This window comes from Sebastes umbrosus, chromosome 21, assembly GCF_015220745.1.
Source record: "Sebastes umbrosus isolate fSebUmb1 chromosome 21, fSebUmb1.pri, whole genome shotgun sequence".
NCBI classification, from domain to species: Eukaryota; Metazoa; Chordata; class Actinopteri; order Perciformes; family Sebastidae; genus Sebastes; species Sebastes umbrosus.
Window position 1 is genome coordinate 25,465,860 of NC_051289.1, and position 23,504 is coordinate 25,489,363.

General features: G+C 43.4%; 1 protein-coding gene across 4 annotated transcripts in view; it reads left to right on the forward strand.

The window, feature by feature from the left end:
- LOC119480336 (phospholipid phosphatase-related protein type 5-like) overlaps positions 1–23,504 on the forward strand; it is a 138,861-nt gene that overhangs the window by 100,288 nt on the left and 15,069 nt on the right. For all 4 annotated transcript variants that reach the window (XM_037756503.1, XM_037756506.1, XM_037756504.1 and 1 more), the window contains 2 exons: positions 279–529; positions 17,947–18,123. In XM_037756503.1, coding sequence (XP_037612431.1) covers positions 279–529; positions 17,947–18,123 — 428 coding nt within the window. The remainder of the gene's footprint in view (positions 1–278; positions 530–17,946; positions 18,124–23,504) is intronic.

The window sequence follows — 23,504 nt, forward strand, 5'->3', positions numbered from 1 at the left end:
GCAACAAGAAATAAACTGGGACACATTTCGGAATTTTATGTTTAAAAATGCGAAATTGTCTAAATATTTGTGACATCACAAATGGACAGAAATCCTAACGGCTTGTTTCAAACGCACAATTTCTGAATACGGGCTGTGTGTATTTCTCTGTATATTGAACGCTTCGATACTTTCACAGTATTTATAAAGCACTTAAACCTGCTTTATAATATAAAAGACATGAAAATCTCACTTTTTACAATATGGGACCTTTAACATCTTCTTTTTTTCCTCCCCAGGAGTCTACACCTTTGGCCTCTTCACCGTTGACATCTTTGTCAATGCGGGCCAGGTGGTGACAGGGAACCTGGCCCCCTACTTCCTGACGGTGTGTAAGCCTAACTACACGGCGCTGGGCTGCCTGCAGGCCCTGCGCTACATCAGCCACCAGGAGGCCTGCACGGGAAACCAGGACGACATCCTGCGCGCCCGCAAGACCTTCCCGTCCAAGGAGGCTGCGCTCAGCGTCTACGCTGCTCTCTACCTGGGCGTGAGTTACTCTACTCCTACGTTTACTGCTCTTACTGGAGGTCACGTTCATGGTTGATAACTTAGATCTGGGAACATGGTGACATGAAGAAACTCGAGCGGTCATGTGATCAGACGGGTTGGAGGCAAACCCACAGGTTTATATGGAAGACAAAACAAAGGCCAGGGCTTGAACTGTCTATTGAAAACATCCCAGTTGACAGACCCGCTCTCTGCCTCACCTTTCAACTGTACTTACTGTAGTTGTGCTCACATAGTTTCCTGTGCAACCAGAGAGCATTAGTCATATTTCACTGCACTCACTTTTAGTTTGACCACCAGATGAAGTAAGGTAATGTGGATGGACTGGTTTTGGAACTGTATGATCATCACGACTGCTTGTGAGCAGTTGGCCGCGGTGAATACTGTGCTGTCATGGCTGATGGCTCAAACTACCAGACTGAGACCTAAGAGCCAGGCTAGCTGTCCCCCCTGCTTCCAATCTTTATGCTAAGCTAAGCTAATTCCCTCCTAGGTCTAGCTCCGTCAGAGAGAATGAGCACATTTTGTTCCTGTTCCTTTAAATTCCCCTTTTAAAAACCAACGGGTATTTTGGGTGAAGCTCGCTAATGTCTGGCTTCAGGAACAAAAGCTCCTGTGGAGACCAAATAGCCACCCTCAGGATTATCATCGAGCAATCCATCGAATGGAACTCTCCTCTATATGTGAACTTCATAGAAAAGGCCTTTGACAGTGTAGATCGGGAGATGCTGTGGAAATTGATGGTGCACTATGGCATCCCACCTCAGTTCATCAGCATCATAAAGAACACCTACCAAGGGATGCAATGTGGAGTCCTTCATGAAGGATGTGCATCAGAGGCCTCTGAAGTCCTGACTGGGCTGCAGCAGTGATGCTCTCTCCCTTCCTCTTCCTCCTCTGCATAGACTGGACTATGAAACATGTAACCAGCAATAACCAAACCGGCATACAGTGGAACCTGACCGAACGGCTAGAAGATCTGGATTTTGCTGATGATCTGGCTCTACTAGCACACACCCACCAACAGATGCAAGGACAATCACACTAACTAGAGATAACTGCTGCCTCCCTTCATGGCCTCAAAATCAACTCATCAAAAACCAAGTTAATGAGAATCAACAACCAGAACAACACACCAATAATCATGGATCAGAACCAGCTAGAGGAAGCAGCCAGCTTTACACACCTTGGGAGTATGGTTACTGTGGACGGAGGTACGGAGGTACGGAGGAGGATGTCAAAGCCAGAATTGGAAAAGCAAGGACAACATTCAACATCTTAAACAAAATCTGGAAAAATCACTCAAGGCCAAACTACAAATCTTTAATTCAAATGTCAAATCCATTCTACTCCACGGATCTGAAACATGGAAGACAACCACCGACAGACTGAACAGATTACAAACATTCATTAACCACTGCCTCCGACGCCTCCTGGGAATCTACCGGCCACAACACCATCTCAAACGCCAACCTACGGGAACGCACCAAGCAGGAAACAATGGAAATTCAAATCAAGAGGAGAAAATGGAAGTGGATAGGTGGAGAGGATGGAGGGCTTTCATCGATGGCCTATGTTCCTTAGGGAATTTAAAGGCCTAATCAATCAATCATTGCTAACGTAAGTTACGAATATAACTATGGTTCTGTGAATTCCTGGATGATTGCCAGTGGCAGTAAACAAAGTGGATATGTCTCCTCGCACTCAGGCAGCGACATCCGGGTCTGAAAGTGAAGCCGATGCTGAAGTGCCTTAAACCTGCATTCTTTCTACCAGCCAGCAGGGGGCGAATCCTCTGGTCGTATAGAAGAAGTCTGATTGTATCCAATCCAAATTTATTCGTAAAGCACATTAAAAAACAACAAAAGTTTACCAAAGTGCTGACAGTTAAACATAAAAACAACACAATAAAGACCAACTTAAAACCAACAGGACATTAAGCTTATAAAAGCTTTAAGACCAATAGGAAAGGAAATAGGATTAAAAAAGGCAACTCTCATGCCGAGCCAAAAGCCAAAGAATAAAAGTGTATTTTGGGGTTTGATTTAAAAACAGGCAGTGTGGGGGACAGCCCAACATGTGGAGGCAGAGCATTCCAGAGCTGAAGGTCACCCCTGAGCTTCAACTTTGACCTCGGGACAGTCAGAAGCAACTGGTCAGTGGATCTGACCCGGGCCAGGGTAGGCTAGCATGTGGTATCTGTAGCTGGACCGTGCAGGTAGCCTTCTCGTCACGCATGTGACTTTTTTATATCTCATCTTGAGATCTCGACCTGCGCAAAGTGAAAGATGACATATCCCCTTTGTTTACTGCCACTGGGAGTCGGGAAGGAATGAAACAGACTGGATGAATGATAACAGGAGCACAATCCCAGTATTGAAGGAGTGTGTAGGTTTAAAGGTGCTGAGTGTCACTCAGATAGTGGCTTGAGAGATGAGCAAAATGTTGAAGTAATTCTATTTTCTAGTTATTGCATGGCTGCCGAGACAGATTATACAGGCAGTCAGACCAAAGGGAACATTTTGCAAACCCAGTCTCCCAAAATGTTTCTTTTTTTCTGTAAGTTTGAGAATGTGAATGATATATTTATGCAAATAATATTCCGCCCAAACTGCTTATGCACACAGAATGCTGCATCATCATCAGTTTAAAAGCAGCTGGTTCAGCTGTTGACCCACCAGCTACAGATCCAGTTATTATTCAGTCACAGGAAGTCACACTTCATTTTCAGTGAATGTGAGTATCAAAATCTGCTCAGATCTAAGTGGGGTTTGGTGGAGCGATTGGCTCTATGTGTCGCAATGGTAGAAAACAAACCTCAACCAGTCGAAAGTTCTGTTGGAACTTTGTTGGAGCTGATCACCATGTTGGAAGTCAAAATCAATGCTGAACTGTTTTTTTATTATTATCATAATGTATGACCAAATAGTGAATATGTTAATATACGTATACAGAGAACCATCCAGGCCTCTGTGCATGTACAGTATTTTGGATAGGATCCTCAGTTGGCTAGCCATACATGGGAGTGGGAGTCTATGAGAGGCAGCGTCTATTACTTCTCCATCAGTCACAGTAGATCAAGCCAACGCTCAGGACGGAGTAGCCAGGATGTGAATAGGAATAGGAATAAACCACTTAAATTCAAGATAAGTAATTCAGAACTGAACATCCGGGGTGCTTTGGGCTCAGCAGCTTTGTGCATAAAACATGCTGATGTTTAGCAGGTATATTTACCATGCTCACCATGTTAGTTTAGCATGTTAGCATGCTAATATTTGATCATAGAGTGGTGCATGGATGATGTATTTTTGTAGGCCAACAAGGAAGTTAGCATCTCCCTGGTTCCCTCCGCTAAAACCCAATGGGATTGTTCCGTTGGGTTTTGGATTACGGATGCTCATTTTGAAAAAATGTTCTTAACCGATAACCGACCCTCGTTAACCGATTATTAACCGACAAGATTTGTGCATCCTATGCAGTTTATTTGTCGGTGAATAAATGCTACGAAACTACAACTCCTTCGCTCCGCTCAAGAGAGCCAGAGACCAGAGCCAACTTCCTGTATCCTGTAACTCCGGCTCTGCCTCTTAAGGTGGGCTGTTAAGGTGGACCAGCTTTTCTCCTTAAAGAGACGAGCCGCTCCTCTGAGCCGCTCAGCTTTTTAATTAATTATTAACATTTCTTTTAATGCTTAATGTCGGTTAACGGTTAAACGGTTAATTATGGACATCCCTATTTTGGATTATTGTAGAAAATCAGCTCTGTGGCAAACACACGTTTATGATTCTGACACATTTTTTAGGATAATCTCCACACATGAACACCACTTTTTATGATTTTTGAAGCATGAATGCAATCGGCAGAAGTAAAAAGCTAACGTTCGGCTATAAACTAACTACACCGCGGTCACATGAACACAAGTATACACAACGAGGCTATAGAGGCGGACGAGTCGGCGTGATGACGTTTTGAAGTCTCTCTTGTTAGCAGCCTTCAGCTTGTGTTAACCACATACCTTATTTCAGACATTCAACTTAAAACTAGGACTGTCAAAGTTAACGTGATAACGCATTAACGCAAATGTAGCGGTTGTTGTAGCGGCTCAGTTTTAAAGCTAGAGTGAAGATACTGGTATCATAGGAAACAATAAAACCTGATGAATCCATCGGTACCAACCATGTCATACTAGCTTGTCGTGAAGGAGGTTAATTTCAAAAGGGTGCCTTGACCTCTGACCTCCAGATATGTGAATGGGTTCTATGAGTACCCACGAGTCTCCCCTTTACAGACATGCCCACTTTATGATAATTACATGCAATTTGGGGCAAGTCATAGTCAAGTCAGCACACTGACACACTGACAGCTGTTGTTGCATGTTGGGCTGCAGTTTGCCATGTTATGATTGGAGCATATTGTTTTATGTTAAATGTAGTACCTGTGAGGGTTTCTGGACAATATTTGTCATTGTTTAGTTTTGGTAATTGATTTCCAATAATAAATATATACATACATTTTCATAAAGCAGCATTTTTGTCTAATCCCATGTTGATAAGAGTATTAAATACTTGACAAATCTCCCGTTAAGATACATTTGAAAAGGTTAATTTGTGATTAATCGCGATTAAATATTGTAATGGACTGACAGTCTTACTACATACCCATCCAAAACACCCATTGTCTTAAAGACGAGGGAACCAGAAGTGCCAAGATGCTGACTCATTTCTGGGTTTTAGGACTCATTCCTGCAGCACTCTATTGGCTCTCGCTAAAAACCCTTCTAAAAGCTGTCGTCTCTGTCTCGGTTTAAGACCTCATAACTTTGAATTTGGCTGTGTAGTTTGTGATATAGTCAGCAGTACTATCAGTTAGTTTAAAATGGAGACACCGTTCAGATGAACAGTGAAATACCTTCAAATAAGAAGACTTCAGTCCAGTGATTTGGATTCAGCCTTCACAGACATTCACAAACACTACTGCTCTGAGGTCAGTGAGACAGAGCTGGATGCTTTACTTCAGCTTGAACCACCCACGGCATGTCAAAGTGTGTGTTATATATTATCTGAGCCTCAGTGTGTGTGTGTGTGTGACCTTGCATCTAATCTCTCTGATGTCTAATAAGATTATCACATTCAACTCCCCGATTAATTTCTCACTTGATGGTCTTATGTAAGGCCCAGTTATAGATCACAGATAGATGTGAGAGCAGGGACGCTTCCCAGAATTCATTTCAGGGGGTGACTGTCTCCCCTTCACAGATATAATAGATCTGAGCACGCTGGAAGGATCTGCACTTGTGAGGACATTTTGTCTGCTGTCACCTCACTGAAACTAGAGGACTGATCTTAAAGACACGTTAGTATGTGAGGTGTGTCCGTACAGGTATGCAGCCTCATCTCAAGTATGAATAGAAACTATTACTAATCCAAGTAATCCATTCTAAGCCTTTGGGTTCATAAATTTTGAAAGACACCCATCATGATTCAGAAAAACAACACAATGTGTTAGCTAATGCCGGGTACACACTCTATGAGAATCCAGCTGATTTTGGGCCTGATTCCTCCAGACAACGGTCAGCAAAGCCCTGATTTTTTTGATGGATCAAAAAATTATGTTAAAGGTCCAATATTGTAAAAAGTGAGATTTTCAGGTGTTTTATATTATAAAGCAGATTTAAGTGCTTTATAAATACTGTGAAAGTATCAAAACGCTCAAAATACAGGAAAACACGCAGCCCGTATTCAGAAATTGTGAGTTTGAAACAAGCCGTCATGACTTCTGTCCATTTGTGATGTCACAAATATACAATATTTAGACCATTACACGGCTTTAAACATAAACATTGTAAATGTGTCCCAGTTTATTTCCGGTTGCAATGTATGTAAATAACATCAGCTGACAGGAAGTAAACATGGACCCAAACTGTTGCCTAGCAACGCAATTCCGTTGCAATTCTGTTGAAATGTGCTAAAACGGAGCGTTTCAGACAGAGGGTAAATACAGGTATATTCAGGCTGACAGTATGAGGCAAATAGAGTTTTTTTTTAACATTACAGCATGTAAACATGTTCTAGTAGAAACACAAAATACAAGTATGCACCTGAAAATGAGCACGATATGGGACCTTTAAGAGTGTTTTTTTTTACATCCCCCGATCGACTTGTAAATATTAAACATGTCCAATATCTACGACGGGATATCTTGTTGTGTGTGGGGAACCCCGAGGACAGCCGATGAAGCAGTCACGTGGGAAAGAACGTAAGCCAATAGAGAACCAAGCTGACTGAAGAAGGAAGGACAACTACCGTCGCCATGGCAGCCGTGGCTAACGCATGAGCTAATGCTAAACGTGAAGCATAAAGTAGCAGTAACATGGAGCTCAGAGATGGAGGAACAACTTGTTGATTTGTGGCAACAACACGAGTGTTTCTTTAACGTGTCTCCATGACTTCATTCGTCCATCCTTCAAGAATTTTCAGCGCAAAGTAAAAACTAACATCGCTAATTCTTCCTGCCCGTCGTCCGCCATGTTTGCTTTCACTAAAGACACGTTTGATCGCGAAACATTTTGCGAGATTTCCGTTTTTTTAGCATCACGACTCAAGTTGTTGATGAATGAATCTGTTGGTGTGTGGTGTTTTGGCTGTTTGGGCCCGATGGTTGCCCTCCACACACTACAGGAACAGAACTGTTAAATGTAACATCATCGTTATGTGGGGAGTCTCTCACATTTTCAACATCTTTTAAGATTTGAAAAATCTTTTGGTGTGGGCCGCCCTTAAGTGAACTATTCCCACTTCCTGTGAAATCAAAACAGTTTCACAGCAGTTGGAGCTTCGAAGAAGAACATATTTTGCACTGTGAACGTCCTCACAGAAAGAATAAAAAAAAAAGAAATCCTCCTTTGTAGTATTTCATCTAACTGATTCGTCAGCAGCAGATTTCTGCTCCGTGTGATCCACTGAGGGTTTATCCTTTTTCCAGAAAGGCTCTGATTCTCGCTGATGGTCTGATTGCTTTGGATTTCTGTGTCAGAGAGCCAGCGTCTGCCCGAGTGCCCATGAGCGACGGATGCACGGCTTTGGACCATCAGTGACTCCCCGCGCAATGGGGAGAGCAGATTGCCTCTGTTATCTAGGTCATTTAGCAAAGGCCCCTTGTTCGTGTACAGCTCGGCGTTTAGGACATACATGCAGTTATACACACACACACACAACCCTGCAGCTCAGAGGAGATGATGCTCACTCCTCTTCAAACTCTCATTGTCTCGGTCATTACAGCAATGCCAGGGCCAAACATGGCCATCCAGCACCCGCTGCACCCGAGCAGGCTGTAATTACGCCATTCAAATGACAATGTAATAGCCATGTAAGACGTATAATTACGTATTGTAGCATTTTGGCCGAATCTACACCGTAAGGTTGTGTTATGAATCATTTGGTCAAAAAAATGTCCCTGCATAATTTTTTTTAACAACCTCGGTCTTATTATTTACCTCTGTGGCTCATTCCTATTGGTTATGAAAACATGTTGTTCTCTGGTGTCAGTGCAGAAGCATCCCAACACAAGCCATGGCACAGGTGTGAAACAAGTCCAGTTTACCCCTGATTGGGAGGTGAAAAGGACAGCCACTTCATTAACTGTGATTATTAAATGCATTGCAGAACTACCTTCTGATTCATTGAACTACCACACTCGCTGTAGTTGTTCCTTCTTCATTTTGCAATGCAGTGGACCATTACAATGGAGTTGCACATGTTCACCTTTGTTTTTAATTGGAAATAAGTAGTTTTTGCTGAACTGAACCAGCTGGAGAATTGTTCGAAACCTGTTCTCTTGTGTGTAGTCCTGTTAAAGGGACTGTTTGTAACTTCTTGCACGTATAAATCATTGCGGGTCGGTGTCCCATGCGCGCTCGCGTGTGGCTACGCTGTTCAGACTCAGACTCCAACACAAACTACAGTGAAGCACAAAAACCTCTTGGTTGTATCTAGTGAAGCCCGTCTGTTAAACAGTGTTGGCCGCGGTCGGAGGATGCGGGGGAGACCGTAGCTTTGGTCTCCAGGACCGGAGTCTCTGCTGTACTCACACACCGCGCTCGTTCTCACTCGCTCAGCTCGCTCCACTCTCACGTTTATGCGCGCACACTCCACACTGCAGAAGAGTTAGTTTAGCTCTGAGAATATCTAGTGAATGTGCAGTGGACGTTTGTTCAGAAATAACTGCTGCAGCTCCTCCAGACCAACAGAGGTTTCCCGTGTCTTGTGAAGTGACGGGGCTCCGCAGAGAGAAACGTTATTGTCTCCGACCAAAACTCCGGTGTCTCCCCTGTTCCCTCCGGCCGCGGTTGGGAGGCTGAGGCAGGAAAAGCCAACACTAGAATCAGCATTGATTCATGGAGAGACCTTCGTCTGGTCAGCTAACATTACTGCCAAGCAGCTGAAATATAGAGTGATATTGTGGTTTTAGCTGACGTGTGTCGCCTCATTGTTTTGAGCGATGCTCGTTCATGTCTATGTAGAGCGAGCACAAGCGCGAGCAACAGGATGCTGACTTTCGTAGACTTAACGGCCACAGGTGTCGCTGTTAGCAAGACATTTCTGATTCTTACAAACAGTCCCTTTCAACACAGGTACCTTGTCTCTAAAATTTGATATGTGGGTAAAATAATGTTGTGAAAATAGGAAGTCTCAAGTTGTTAGACGTTTTACTTAAAGGGCGGGTCCAATATCTATCTATTTATTTATTTATTTATTCATTTTGAGGTTTTTATATCGTTTAGTAGTTTCCAGGTAGGGCTCCTTATGTATTAATATCAGAATATGTCAATTTTGGTCGTGTGTTTTATTGTAAAAATGCTATTTTCCCAAGCCCTTCTGAAAATATTTTCCCTGCGACCTGACGTACTACTACTACTACTTTGATATCCATATATCCTTATCCATAGTCAGTGAGTATTACTTGCAGTAGATGGCGGTCAGCACACCCCCAGTTTGGAACGTTTGAATCCGAAAGTCACATGATAACACAAACAAACTAACCGATGGATGCAGCGGTAGACCAGCTACTCCTGTGCTCTGTGGGGTCAAATTACTGTTTTTGTGAATGGAGTCTGGTGGCTTTGAAGACGGCGACATAATGGCTTCAGTTCCCTGTTGGAAAGGGCTGTCTGACAGAGAGGTACAGTTGTGAAAATATTGTAAATATAGTGTACATTTAGGTGGCTAAAATACGTTCCTATGCTGCTCCCGTCCACAGATGCTTCACGTGCCCTTCCGTATGTTGTGAGTGTGGATAGTAGTGGTTGCACCATGCAGGGAGAGTGCACATGTCAATGCCCATTGTCAAGTAGGCTATTGATTATACAGTGTGGGATGTATAGACTGACAGAGGCAGAGTCTGTGTTGACTGTGTGACAGAACTGTGTTTGTCTGGAGGAGTTCTATCCAGCTGTGAGTCTCAGCTGTTGTTTTAGTTCCCAGCTTCGGTTTGTTTGTTGCCGTGTTGTTTTTATTCCTGAGTGTGGGCGGTGCTGTACTGTACTGTGACATCTTTTCTGAACAATTTCTTTTTAAGTTTGAATTTCTGGAGGCGGTGTTGTTTGATATCGTCCTCTGCTTATTCAAAACAAGCCCGAAGTATGTCTTCCTGTGCACCAGAGGATTTCTCTCAGGAAAGACTAGGCAATCATACATGTTGGGTTGAATCCATGGATGGATACCATGTTTCAAGAGGGTGCCCCATTCATTCCAATGAAAGTTGCTTATTATGTCCTAGCAGTTACTTCAGAAATGTATTGCAAAGCACCACCATCTGCAATTATATAGAGAAACAATACATTAACAGAGTCTTTCTGTGGCTGTGTGACATATGAGCAAAATACCTTGCGCTTATGATGAAGATGATAACATTAACGTTGTCATTGGTATTTGTGTTAGTTAGAGTCAGTTCTTGTTGAATATTTCCTAGTAACAGCTAGTGCAGTATAGCCCCCTTTTCACTTTGTTGTATGATTAAGTGGACGCAGAATAATTCTCTGGCTAGTAAATATTGTTGGCTTGTTTTTTTAACAATGGCTGAAGAAAATTCTAGTTTCTCTCAATATGTGCTGTCACTCACTCTCCAGGATCACCAGTGTTAATTTAGAAAGTTAACATTAACCAACGGGACCAGATAAGCTGACCGCTACGCTCCTGGTAGACTACTGCAGGAGGAGGAGACGGCTGGCTAACGTTAGCTAGCTAGACTGTCAGTCTCCAGAACTGGCTAGTTAGCTAGCTAGCTTGTCCGAAGACCGACAAGCTGGCTAGCTAACGCCTGTTCTCCTCCTGGTGAAGTAGTCTCATAGCGGCGAGGAGTGAGGCGGAGGGACCGTGACCCAGAGCTGTCCTCTGTTGGGCTCATTTTCTGTACCATGGTGGAAATAGCAAGCTAAGCTAGCTATAAAAATGTAACAACTCAATGCTTCGTCCACACACTCTTCTCTCAGCGTAGGAAAGCACAGTGCTATCACCAGATGAGGGACAACTTTGTTCACCTCATTTTCTGTGTTTCATGACAGCGTGGTGGAATTAGCAAGCTAAGCTAGCTAAGTAGCCAGCCGTCCGACCAGCGGGCTGGTGACCAACGGCGGCGCTCTAAAGATAAATTGAGGGCGTATAAATCTTTGGATGTCTATAGTTAACTAACCCTCATTAAAGTCAGTCAGAAAGAGAGTCGGACAATATCGTAGAAGCATTTCAGAGATGGAGAGAAAGGGTTGCTAATAGTTCAGCCTTCTGCTAACAGCAGCTAACGGTTCACGGCTGCTGTTAGCAGAAGGCTAAATATTAGCGACATTTACTCTCCATCTCTGAAACCTTTTTCCGATATTGTAGCTCGCTAGAGCCTCGAATCACGGTTTGTCATCTCTAAAGTCTGTGATATCTGGATTCTGGCAGCCAATAACACAGCAAGAGGACATTTTAGATGTGTAACTTTAGCCCACTGCTAGTGTTAGCCTCCAATCTTTCCTTTGGTTAGCCTCCAGCTAACACCGGGACGTCATCATGACGTCCACACTAAAAGGATCTATTGAACTACAACAGAAAAAATACATTTTATCCATCATATCAGAGTTGGACCACTCTGACGGGACCTGCTACCATTTGAAATAAAAGTCAACATATCTCTTTGAAATTCTCCTTTAAATCAGTCTGATATATGAACACGGCAGCCTGATCTGGCTCCACAGGACAGTCCATGTGTCTCTGTCGGAGCAGGTCCCCCCTCAGTAACACCACAGGACACCGTTTGAACTTGGCAAGACGGAGAGATTGATGTCTGAGACAGCGTTGAGCGGAGGACGAGCTACTCAGCCTCGTCTCCCCGGGTTGAATTTTTCATGTCGCTCTCTCCATTTAGCTGACAACAGCTGCTAATGTCTGACATTAAATGGGAAATAGGTTAAAGTGTTCACCCCAGCCATGAATCGCTTGCAGAGGCTGTTAAGACAAATCGAGTTGACCTGAGGAATCACAGGTCAACTGAGGTCCAACAGAGAAATAATAAAATACATGTGTGTGTTTTAGAGAGGTGACCTAGCAGGTTTTACTGCATCTAAGTATAAAATTGATAGTATGTGACAGCTCATACAAGGCTCACAGGGAGAAATACCCTTGACCCGGTGAAGGACAGGCACACACACATATACCATATACGCGACCAGTCTAACCTGATAGCAGTTGTCAGTGTAACATGAATCATGGCTGCAGAGCAGGGACATGCACAGACAGTGACTGGGTGCAGGGTCACAGATACACACTGACCACACAACCAAACGGAAATATAACCTCCATTAGTGCACTCTGCTCTGATTAACCTGTTAATGACACCCAACCAAGAATACAAGAAAACGCTGCTGAGAGAATCACCTACAGATTGACAAAGGTCAACTCACATCATGTGCACACACACACACACAGAAAGGGTCCTATTTTAACGATCTATAGTGCATGGCATGGAGCAAGTGCATTTAGGGCTTTTGCTAGTTAAGTGGCGCATAATCTGGGCGCAAAGTAAAGCACGAGGGGCAAAGGGGTTGTATTTAGTCTCTTAATTAATCATAGGTGTGTTTTGGGTGTAACAGGAATCAAACCAATCAGTGTCATCTGTCCCATTCCCTTTAAAAGTCAGGTGCACCTGCACATCGGCGCATTAAAAGGCGGATTCGGCAAATTGAGAGCCGTTTTCTGGACCCTCTGTCTCCGCCGTCTCCCAATCCTTTGTCCCATCAACAACTCCATCTGACTGCATAGGAGCCAATACACAGATAACCTATTTAACCGGTGCAGATATGATAATAAGCACTTGGCTAAATATGATGAACATGTATTGATAAATAGTGACACAGATGGGTGCAAGTACATTTGCGACTTTCACAACGTGGGTTTGAAAAAAGGACAACTGCGTCGGTCTGAAACTAGCAATGACAGTTGTGCTGCGCTGGGTGTATGATGATAGGGCCCAAAGACAGAAAAATATAGAGCAACAAAGTACAAAGCTCTTCCTCAACTCACTCACTGGAGAGAATGCTGGCACTGTTGATGACATCACAGGGTTCAACAATAATCTGTTTTTGAATCTACTTGCCCGAAGCATAGACTGTATACAAGAAGTGGACGAGGTCAACGTTATGTAGCATTGGTTAGTGGACTGCCATTTTAAAGTCTTGAGTTTGGCGGGGGGTTTTGCCATCTTGTTTTTTGGCTGTCACCATCTTGGTTTTTGGTTGTCGCCATCATGGGTTTTGGCCGTCACCATCTTGGTTTTTGGTTGTCGCCATCATGGGTTTTGGTTGTCACCATCTTAGGTTTTTGGCCGTCGACATCTTGTTTTTTTGCCGTCGCCATCTTGGTTTTTGGTTGACGCCATTTGGGGTTTTTGGTCGTCGACATCTTGATTTTTTTTGGCCTTCGACATCTTGGTTTTTGGCCGTCGCCATCTTGGTTTTTTGGTCGTTGCCATCTTGTTTTTTGGCTGTCTCCACCAGAAGTGACACGAGAGGGTGGAACTAAGTACAACCGAATGCTGAATAACACATTTTTAAGCAACCAACAAGGTTATAATTAACCTTCAAGAACTGAAAACTGTTTACTGAGGTAATAAATCAAGTGAGAAGTAGGCTCATTTTCTCATAGACCACTATACAACCAGAGGACTCGCCCCCTGCTGGTTATTAGAAAGAATGCAGGTTTAAGGCACTTCAGTATTGGCTTCACTTTTCAGACCTCAGAGTTGCCCCCTGGCCAGAAGTCAATGTTTACTTGCCCCAATACAAATTATTATTATTCATCATGTCTTGTGAACGCCATATCTCAGGAAAGCCTTGAGGGAATTTCTTCAAAATTTGGCACAAACACTTGGACTCAAAAGATGAACTGATTAGACTATGGTGGTCAAAGGTCAAGGTCACTGTGACCTCACAAAACACTTTTCTGGCCGTAACTCAAGAATGAATCTGCACTTGACTGCGATCAGCATGAAAACAGAGCCCATTGAGTCTCCAATGAGAAGGCATATTTAACGGTTTATCTGTCAAACAGCAGTTTACAGAAGACAGGATAGAGAGCTAAGACCTTGCAGGCCATGTGTCAGGGGACTGCTTGAGGAAATGTGGACCATTACTACAGCCACTGGGTCCTTTGAGCAGGATGTGCTGATCACTGAAGACTTGAAAATGCAAACAGAGGACGTTCATCAACCTGTTAATGGACAGGAACTATACAGAACCTTGCAGCTCCCTCAAACCACTCTGCCGTGCAGCCATTTTACCCTGCAAGTTGAAGAACACAATATATTTGAGTACTGAATTATCAAAAGAGATGAAGAATAAATGAATTGCAGAGAGAGAGAAATGGAAACATTTGATCTGGCCTTGGAAGAGCTTGTGCACTCTAATGAAAAATACAATTAGTCCTAATCTCCTTGTCTGCTGCCTCAACACAACAGATTAGTGCTTAGAGCCAAACATAGACATGTTTCCTCTGGTCTATATTTGTCTGTTTCTCTCTCTGCTTTCCCTCCATCTTCTCCAAGACTGGCACTAAATCAAGGCCACATTGGATATTAACGTGCATGTTGTTCAAGAAAAACACATTGTCTACTTGTGTTGAATGGCCTGCCATATGGTCTTCTTACTAGAAGGTGTTCAGATTTGTGAAGTGTGAAAAACGTTGCACTGTCTGAGTGAGAAATCTGCCCAGTCGTGCTGAATCATAGGTCTACATCTGTTTGACAAAATATACTTATGCATATAAAAAATCACTTACACTGTACAGAATTGTATGAAATTGTATGCAGAGCTACAGGCTGTTTTGTGGCATTTCAGCAGAAAGTAGTCACAGAGATGACTCTCCTCTATCCTTCACAAATGCCATATGATTGGTCAAAGGCAATAAGCAACCTTACAATGTGGAAGTGCCTTAAACTGCATTCTCTCTAATGGCCATCAGGGGGCGACTCCTCTGTATGGTTCAAGTTTAGTTTCAAGTCTTCTTCAATACAGCATGATGTTAATTTAGTAAATTATGGTCCCATTTAGAGTCAGATAGACCATAAAGCAGGGGATGCTTGAGGGCAGGGCTACGTTGTGATTGACAGGTCGTTACCACGGTGTTATCTGTGTCTTCGTCTTAGAACTTTAACCCTTTCACTGTGTGTTTCCAGTTCATCAAAGTTAATTGTAACATTTTGGTCGCCTAAAAATGTCTTATTCAACATTCGGTTGTACTTAGCTCAGCTTCCTTGTGTCACTTGTGGTTGCAAAAAAGCAAGATGGTGACAACCAGAAAGCAAGATGGCGAATGCCCAAAACCAATGTGGCAATGGCCAAAAACCAACATGGCGACGGCCCAAAACCAAGATGGCGACGGCCAAAAACCAACATGGCGACTGCCAAAAACCAAGATGGCAACTGCCGAAAACCAAACCAAGATGGCGACTGCCAAAAACCAAGATGGTGACGGCAAAAAAACAACATGGTGACTGCCAAAAACCAAGATGGCAACTGCCAAAAACCAAACCAAGATGGCGACTGCCAAAAACCAAGATGGCGTCGGCCAAATACCAACATGGCGACTGTCAAAAACCAAGATGGCGACTGCCAAAAACCAAGATGGTGACTGCCAAAAACTAAGATGGCGACTGCCAAAAACCAAGATGGCGACAGCCAAAAACCAAGATGGCGACTGCCAAAAACTAAGATGGCGACAGCCAAAAACCAACATGGCGACGGCCAAAATGCTGAACTTGAGACTTCAAAACAGCTGTCCACAAAGCACTGGGTGATGTCACGGTGACTACGTCCACTTCTTATATACAGTCTATGGTCAAAGGTCAAAAGGATAAAAGTTGTCAGTGAACGTTTTGCAGAAACACTCGTGTGAAGACTGTACGACTTTCCAGATGGGTTAATTAAAATGTTTCATACTTGTGTTGAGGTTAAAAACTGAGCAAAACAGTAGGACTAGTAGTATTATGCAGTACAACATAACATAATTTCTGGGACACAGTTTCTCTCCCTTGTTATGTTTCCTCTCTTTTGCCCTTCTATCGTCCTCTCAGCTCTCTCCTAGTCTTTTTATCCTCTCCTCTCCCCTCAGGTTACATTATTGTCAAAGCTAAATTACATATTATTGAATAATTACATTTCACACAAGAAAACTAAATAATCACAATATAATACATGAAAGAGACATTCTTTTACAGATGTAATCCATCAGAAACATGTTCAGAGCTCGTAGCACCTCTTATTCTGTGGCAACACTCAACATAGTTTGCTGCTAATGTTGTACATGGATTTCTTCTCCCCACATAAATATGGTCATTTCTGAGGATCGGGGAGATGGATAGAATCAGGATCTCTCTCTCTCTCTCTCTCTCCTTCTCTCCACTTTACCTCCTCACCTCTCTCCTTCCCCTCATCATTTGTCACCTTCTCTCTTCACCTCACCTCACTCATTTGCTATGTCTCTCTCCCCCTGGGGTATCATCCTCTGCCTCTACTTTCATTCTTTCCTGTCGTTCCTCTCCTCTTTTCTATTATTCTCCATCTGCTTCTTTCTCCTTTTTTTATTTTCCTCATGGTGCAGTTCCAGTGGCAGATCTGCCAGCACTTCTCCAAATACAGGGGAGAAAAATAGAAAGATGCCCCGAGGAGAGACTTAACATATCAGCTCCTATTTACACCCAGTCACAGCTGTCTGCTGGCATTTCACCACCGAGTTTTAATAAAACATTAGGAGCACACCAACCAACTTTATGAATAGTTTTGAAAGTCAAACTACAACAATAAAGTTGAATTTTCAGCATTTTCCCATCAGGAGAACACACTGACTGGAGAAACATATTTCATCCTCATAAACATCTCTGAGACGTGCGGTACGAGTTGTTTTCTAACGTCACATGACAGCTTTTACTTTCTACAGTCATTTACACACTGACACCGCTTCTATGAGCAAAACATCCCACATTCTTACATCAGCCGTCAAAACAATAAGCACAACATTTATGTGCAAAACCTTATACACCAGTCTCTCCACAAAGCCCAGGGAATCTTGTGTTTCGGATACTGTAGGAGGCAGGGACAGTTGATATGCAAAACGCGAGTCTGTACAGCTGAACAGAGTTAACACAGTCCTCAAGGTTGCGTATATGATGCATCACGTTCATGCAGCTTTACTGTAACAAACAAATATGTCAAATGAGATCAAAACACATGCAAAGACCTGCTCCAAAGGTCCATTTTTTGGATCTCAGACCCAACCGCAATCCCGGCCGACTTTACTGAGGGTGTAGCCGGTTCAGTTTTATTTCATGTTAGCTTGTCAGCAAGGAGGCTAAATAATGCTCCAAAGTGTCATGGCCATTTTCATCTCTGACCTCCAAATATGTGAATGTAAATGGGTTCTCTGGTTACCCACGAGTCTCCCCTGATTTATGACTAGAACAACATGACACAGCAGCATCTCAGATTAATCTTCAGGTTCCCAGCTTTCAGATGATGTACACCACTTCTATGTGACTTCTACTGTTGACCTGCTATCTCCCCCTAAAGACCCACTGTCTCCCCCCCTATTGTACCTATCGTACCTCCTCAGTGAACAGACAATCAAATAAAAAATGTTTTGATGAATGGAAGTAAAATTATATCAGAACACACATTTAAAACAGGTTTTAGTGAAGATGCATGTGTTTGGGAAGACTTGGATTGTATACTGCAGGTGAATAAGATGTCACCGTAGTGGTGTATTATATCAGTGTCAAAGGACGGTCCTGAGTTTTGCAATGTTTCTAAACTGAATAAGTGATTAAAACATTCAGATGATCTACAGTAATCCCGTCATCTCTCTCCTCTGGCAGATGTATGTGACGTGCACGGTGCAGGCGAAAGGCACTCGTCTGGCCAAGCCGGTGCTGTCTCTGGGGCTCATGTGTCTGGCCTTCCTCACCGGCCTGAACCGCGTGGCTGAATACCGCAACCACTGGTCGGACGTCATCGCCGGCTTCATCATCGGCACCGCCATCGCCACTTTCCTGGTGAGACTAATGTCTTCAACTCAGTGTATCATTATCAGGAATTATTCATTTGATTTTTATTAATGCAACCAAAAAATCAAAGAATAGGCCTAAAGACATTTCCCTCACAATTTAGTGGTATTTTCTTTCTAATTTATGAGGAACACAGGTAACATGTTTATACTGCTAGTGTATCATATTTCCATATATGTGTTTTGTATGTTTCCTTGTTAACACCTTATTTTGAGACGTAGTCACACATGTATCCTCCCGCTAACTTCTCCAGGTCCTCTATCGCTGTCTGTCAGGCCGATTTACCGTCAGCTGATTTCTAAGTAATAAGTAAGGGATAATGTACAGCGAGCCGGTCATTGTTGTGAAAGAATCCCCGACAGGGCGATGCTGGTGGACCCCGGTGTGAAGGGGACGTAATAGCGCAACGCAACAATGCAACACAACGTAATAGTGCAATGTAACAATGCAACGTTACAACGCAACAACGCAACACAGCGTAATAGCGCATCGTAATAGCGCAACGTAATAGTGCAACATAACAACGCAACGTAAAAACGCAATATAACAACGCAACGTAACAACGCAGAATAACAACGCAATGTAACAGCACAACGTAACAACACAACGTAATAGCGCAACGTAACAACGCAACGTAACAACGCAATGTAACAACGTAACAGCGTAATGTAACAATGCAACATAACAACACAATGTAACAACGCAATGTAACAACGCAATGTAACAATGTAACAGCGTAATGTAACAATGCAACATAACAACACAATGTAACAACGCAATGTAACAATGTAACAACGCGTCGTAACAACGCATCGTAAAAACATAACAATGTAATAATGTAACAACGTAACGTGACAACGTAACGTGACAACGTAACGTGACAACAGTAACAATATAACTAGCATGTTACTAGCATGATGATGTTACTAGCATGTCCCCTTCAGGGGATTCTTTCACAACAATGACCCGCTAGCTGTACATTATCCCGCTTATTACACGGCTACTTAGGGAAGAAGTCAATATTTTGACACAAAAACGGTCCGCCAGAGTCCGACATCTGAATTGCGCCCATAGCAACGGTCTGTTATACATAATAACGGTCTGCTATACATAGCAACGGTCTGCTATACATAGCAACGGTCTGCTATACATAGCAACGGTCTGTTATAGAGAAATTACAGACCGCAGAACGCCGTGATTGACCAATCATAATCGAGTATTCAAGACAGCCGTGTAGCCAAAGATGAAGAAAGATCCAGCGTTATCGCCATGTCCAACATCTAACAGGGTCACAGAGTTTATAGCTGCACTCTCCACAGCACCATGGTGTATATATACCTAATGCAGTCAGTCTGTGTTGGCTACATGGCAGCACATACTTTTTATAAGGTCCGTGTTCTTTCATGAAGTACCATATATCAAGGCTTGTCTTCCCCTCACAGCTGTGCTGCACACTATCATGATGCACACACAGTGATGATGAGTGGGCCCCAGATACAGCACGTTTCCTAGCAGCAGCAGCAGCAGCAGCAGCAGCAGATAATCTCTCCCTCTTTTTTCCCCGTTCTCATCATGTTTCCTGCTCTTGCGTTCGACAGAGAAAGGCCAGTACATTCTTTTCTGTGGCTGGAGGGCTCGGAGAGAGAGAGTGAGAGAGAGAGTGAGAGAGAGAGAGAGAGCGAGAGAGTCTCGCTCAGTCTCTTCACACAGAGCTCCTTTAATGTCGGCCCTGCTCAGAAACATTACAGTGCCATCAGTGATGGACGGAGATAGGAGAAATACAAAGACAACACTCTTTCTTGTAATACCAGAGAAACCTCCTCTCCTCCTCCTCCTCATCTCCTCCCTCCGCCTCTCCTCCCTTCTCCTCTGCCTCCTTTTGCCTCCTCTCATTTTAACATGGATGCCTCAAACAAATAGCTCTCATTATCAGAGAGAACAGTAAATCAAAGAGCAGACCGGCCCACTCATGGCTTTGCAGGGATGCTATTTTATATGTGCAAATTATCTCAGAGACTGCTGATATATTGGGAGCAATAAAGCCGTTAGAGGGCCTGCAGATGGGTTGTGGTGCATAATAACATGGTTTTAGGTCCTGGGAATTAAACACACGGATGGGGCCTTCTAATTTACAATAAAACAGATTAATATGAGGAATTATACAAACAATTAGGAGCCTAAAAGGAACCCGAGGCTAAAAACACACCAAATATCAATATACAAGTTGGTGCTACCTGGGTCTTTATTTACTTCAACAATTAAGCTCCATTATATGTTACTAGGATTATTTTATTCTATCTTCCATCTTTGTTTGTAATGGCTTGTTTTATTTCAGCCCATAGTCACAAAATGTAATGTATTCATTCCTATACATAGACACAAATTCATATTTTTTTGTGATAGTCAGCACGAAATCAGTTCGTATGTAATCCACATAAATGTGAACCAGGAAGTATAAAGAGCGGCGAACGCCACGTAGGGAGGAGGTCGAGGTGGATGGGTAGGTCAAACAAGACTCGATCAAAACCGAGTATCTGTCTGGACCGTATCTGGTCAGTATGTGAATTTGTGGTTAAATTGTTCCACCAATAGTCAGTGGTCATGTCTATAATGTTTTATGAACAGTTTTTTCCACTTATATCTTAATGTTTGATTGAAGGACAACTTATAATGAAGCAAAAGACATTCAGTAATAGTAAATGGTAACATTTACTAGTCAGTATTTTATACATTTTATACAAGGTGAAAAGGTATCAGCATGACATACAGTATGCAAGGTTAACAGTATTTCAGTTTTTTATTAAAGCATGTGTATCAAAAGCATTCATCATATAAGTGGTGTGTAACAATATATACATACTTCGCGAAAGTTTATCAGTTGACATATTCCCGCTGTCATCACTGACGTTGTTGCTGCCGTATTTATTCCTAGATGGAGTGTTAATGGAACCGCTGCAATGTTAGCATAGCCTGGCACTGATCGATCCGAACTCCATTCAGATAACATGATTTTAGAAGTTGTTTGCTTGTCGTCTTACGGACAGACCCGACAAAGCATGAATTCGGTCTTTTTACAAATCAACATCATGATGTCGTTATTTCGGCATCATTTTGATCTGTTTATTGTATTATTATTATTTTGGGTTCATCCCGCAGCAGCGACGTGTGGCTTGCTCCCCAGAAAACGCAAACACAGAACTGTTCTCCGCCTTTTCATTTTGAAAGAGCAATGGCCAATGAGGAAACTCCAACAGTTGGCCGACCAATCCTGTAACTTCATCACTCAGTCAGTCACTCAGTGACAGACTTTTGCGTTTGTAAGGCTGGCCCTCTGCGATCCAGCAAAAAACACTGGACATTCGCCCAGGAGACCGGTGTTAATGTCCCGTGTGAAACCAGAAGTCATTGATTTGTTTGTCACGTAACTTATGTACTTAAATTACATTACTTCCAGAGTTATTTTAACCCAAACCGCAATCTACTCCTAAACTTAACTAAGCAGTTTTATTTTGGAAAGACTGAAGTGGAAATATGACACATTCGTCACGTGTTGCTGGACAATCGTAGGAAAACGAAAAATACGTTGTTGAAAGTCGTGTTGAGCGTCACGAGAAAAGAAAAAGGGAAATTTGTGTCTGTGTACACAAATCAAACAGATTAAATTTGGTGACTCTTTCACGAACTGCCGTGAGACTGTGTTGTTTATTGTCTTTTGTAATGAGAGGTATCATCTGAATCTGCTTCACACAGCTTTATAGTGAGTTTCAGCTAATTAACTCTGCTGTTTTGGTTCACCCTCACCTCTCTCTGGCTTTGTGTTCAGAAGCAGCACTCGGCTGTAAAAAGCTCTGAAAACAAACTATACACTACCTGCTCAGCAGCAACCAGCAGACAGACCCAGTCGGAGACTAGCTGGTGAACGTAGCGCAGCATTTAGCAGATAAAGAGACTTCCCTCAGGAGGTTGGTGGAGACCAAACCAGAGCTAAACCAGAGAGAATACTGGACGTACAGCACACAGGAGGCACTTCAGGCGTGTTTTTCAGTTTTTCAGTCGCATGTTCGTATGACAGACCGTGACCTTCAGCGTCCACTGGGACGGTTTGCAGCCTTGTTTGAAGCAGTCGGGATGAGAGTCAGTACCTCCAAGTCTGAGGCCATGGTTCTCTGCCGGGAACCGGTGGACTGTACCCTCCAGGTTGGAAGTGAGTCTGCCTCAAGCGAGGGAGTTCAAGTATCTCGGGGTCTTGTTCAAGAGTGAGGGTAAAATGGAGCGGGAGATGAACAGGCGGTTTGGTGCTGTACCGGACCGTTGTGGTGGAAAGGGAGCCGAGCCGGAAGGCAAAGCTCTCGATTTACCGGTCCATCTACGTTCCAAGATCTATGTTCCAAGATCTACGTTCCAAGATCGCGGAGTTTCCTTCGTAGGGTGGCTGGGCTCAGCCTTAGAGAGAGGGTGAGGAGCTCAGACATCCGGAGGGAGCTCGGAGTAGAGACGCTGCTCCTTCGCATTGAAAGGGACCAGCTGAGGTGGTTCGGGCATCGGATCAGGATCCTCCTGGACGCCTCCCTTTGGAGGTGCTCCGGGCATGTCCAGCTGGTAAGAGGTCCCGAGGTAGACCCAGATCACGCTGGAGGGATTATAAATCTCATCTGGCCTGGGAACGCCTCGGGGTCTTCTAGGAGGAGCTGGAAAACGTTGCTGGGGAGAGGGACGTCTAGAATTCCCTGCTTAGCCTGCTGCCCCCACGACGCGGCCCCTGATAAGCTGAAGAAAATGGATGGATGGATGCGCTCCTATCAGTCCACACAAGCTGCATAACAACTCGTGCTATACGTGCGCAAATGCTTCAAGTCTATTTTCTTCCATTTGACACACGGAACTAGTGGTGAAGTGTTGGGCTCTGAGCGTTGCCAACACCAGGTGACCTACAGTCGGTACCGTGTCTGAACGCATCTTATTTACACTTAGAAACAGAGATCCTAAGTTAGCAGAATTATATTTTGTGTTCACTTCCTGCTAAGTAAAAATGTGTATATATTGGAACAATTTCTGTAAATCAAGTAAAGCATGTGTAAAACACTATTTGTTGCAAATACTCCCCGTTTGGCCTTTGGCTCCTGGAACAAAACACCTGAATAGAAACCTGTCTGGCTCTGCGTGGTTGATGCCTTTTCTCAAGTTTGCTCGCGAGCTTTACGCCCCTCTACACAGAGTTCCCAGGATGCACTGCTCTGTAGGATATAATGGAGTGCAGAGGGACCGCTGCCCTCAGAGTTTCTGTGTATCTCTTCTCTGCTCAGCCAACTTGAAATTGGTTATTTTTTCATTTTTAACCTCAAAGCCACATTTTGCTCCTTATTAGAGGA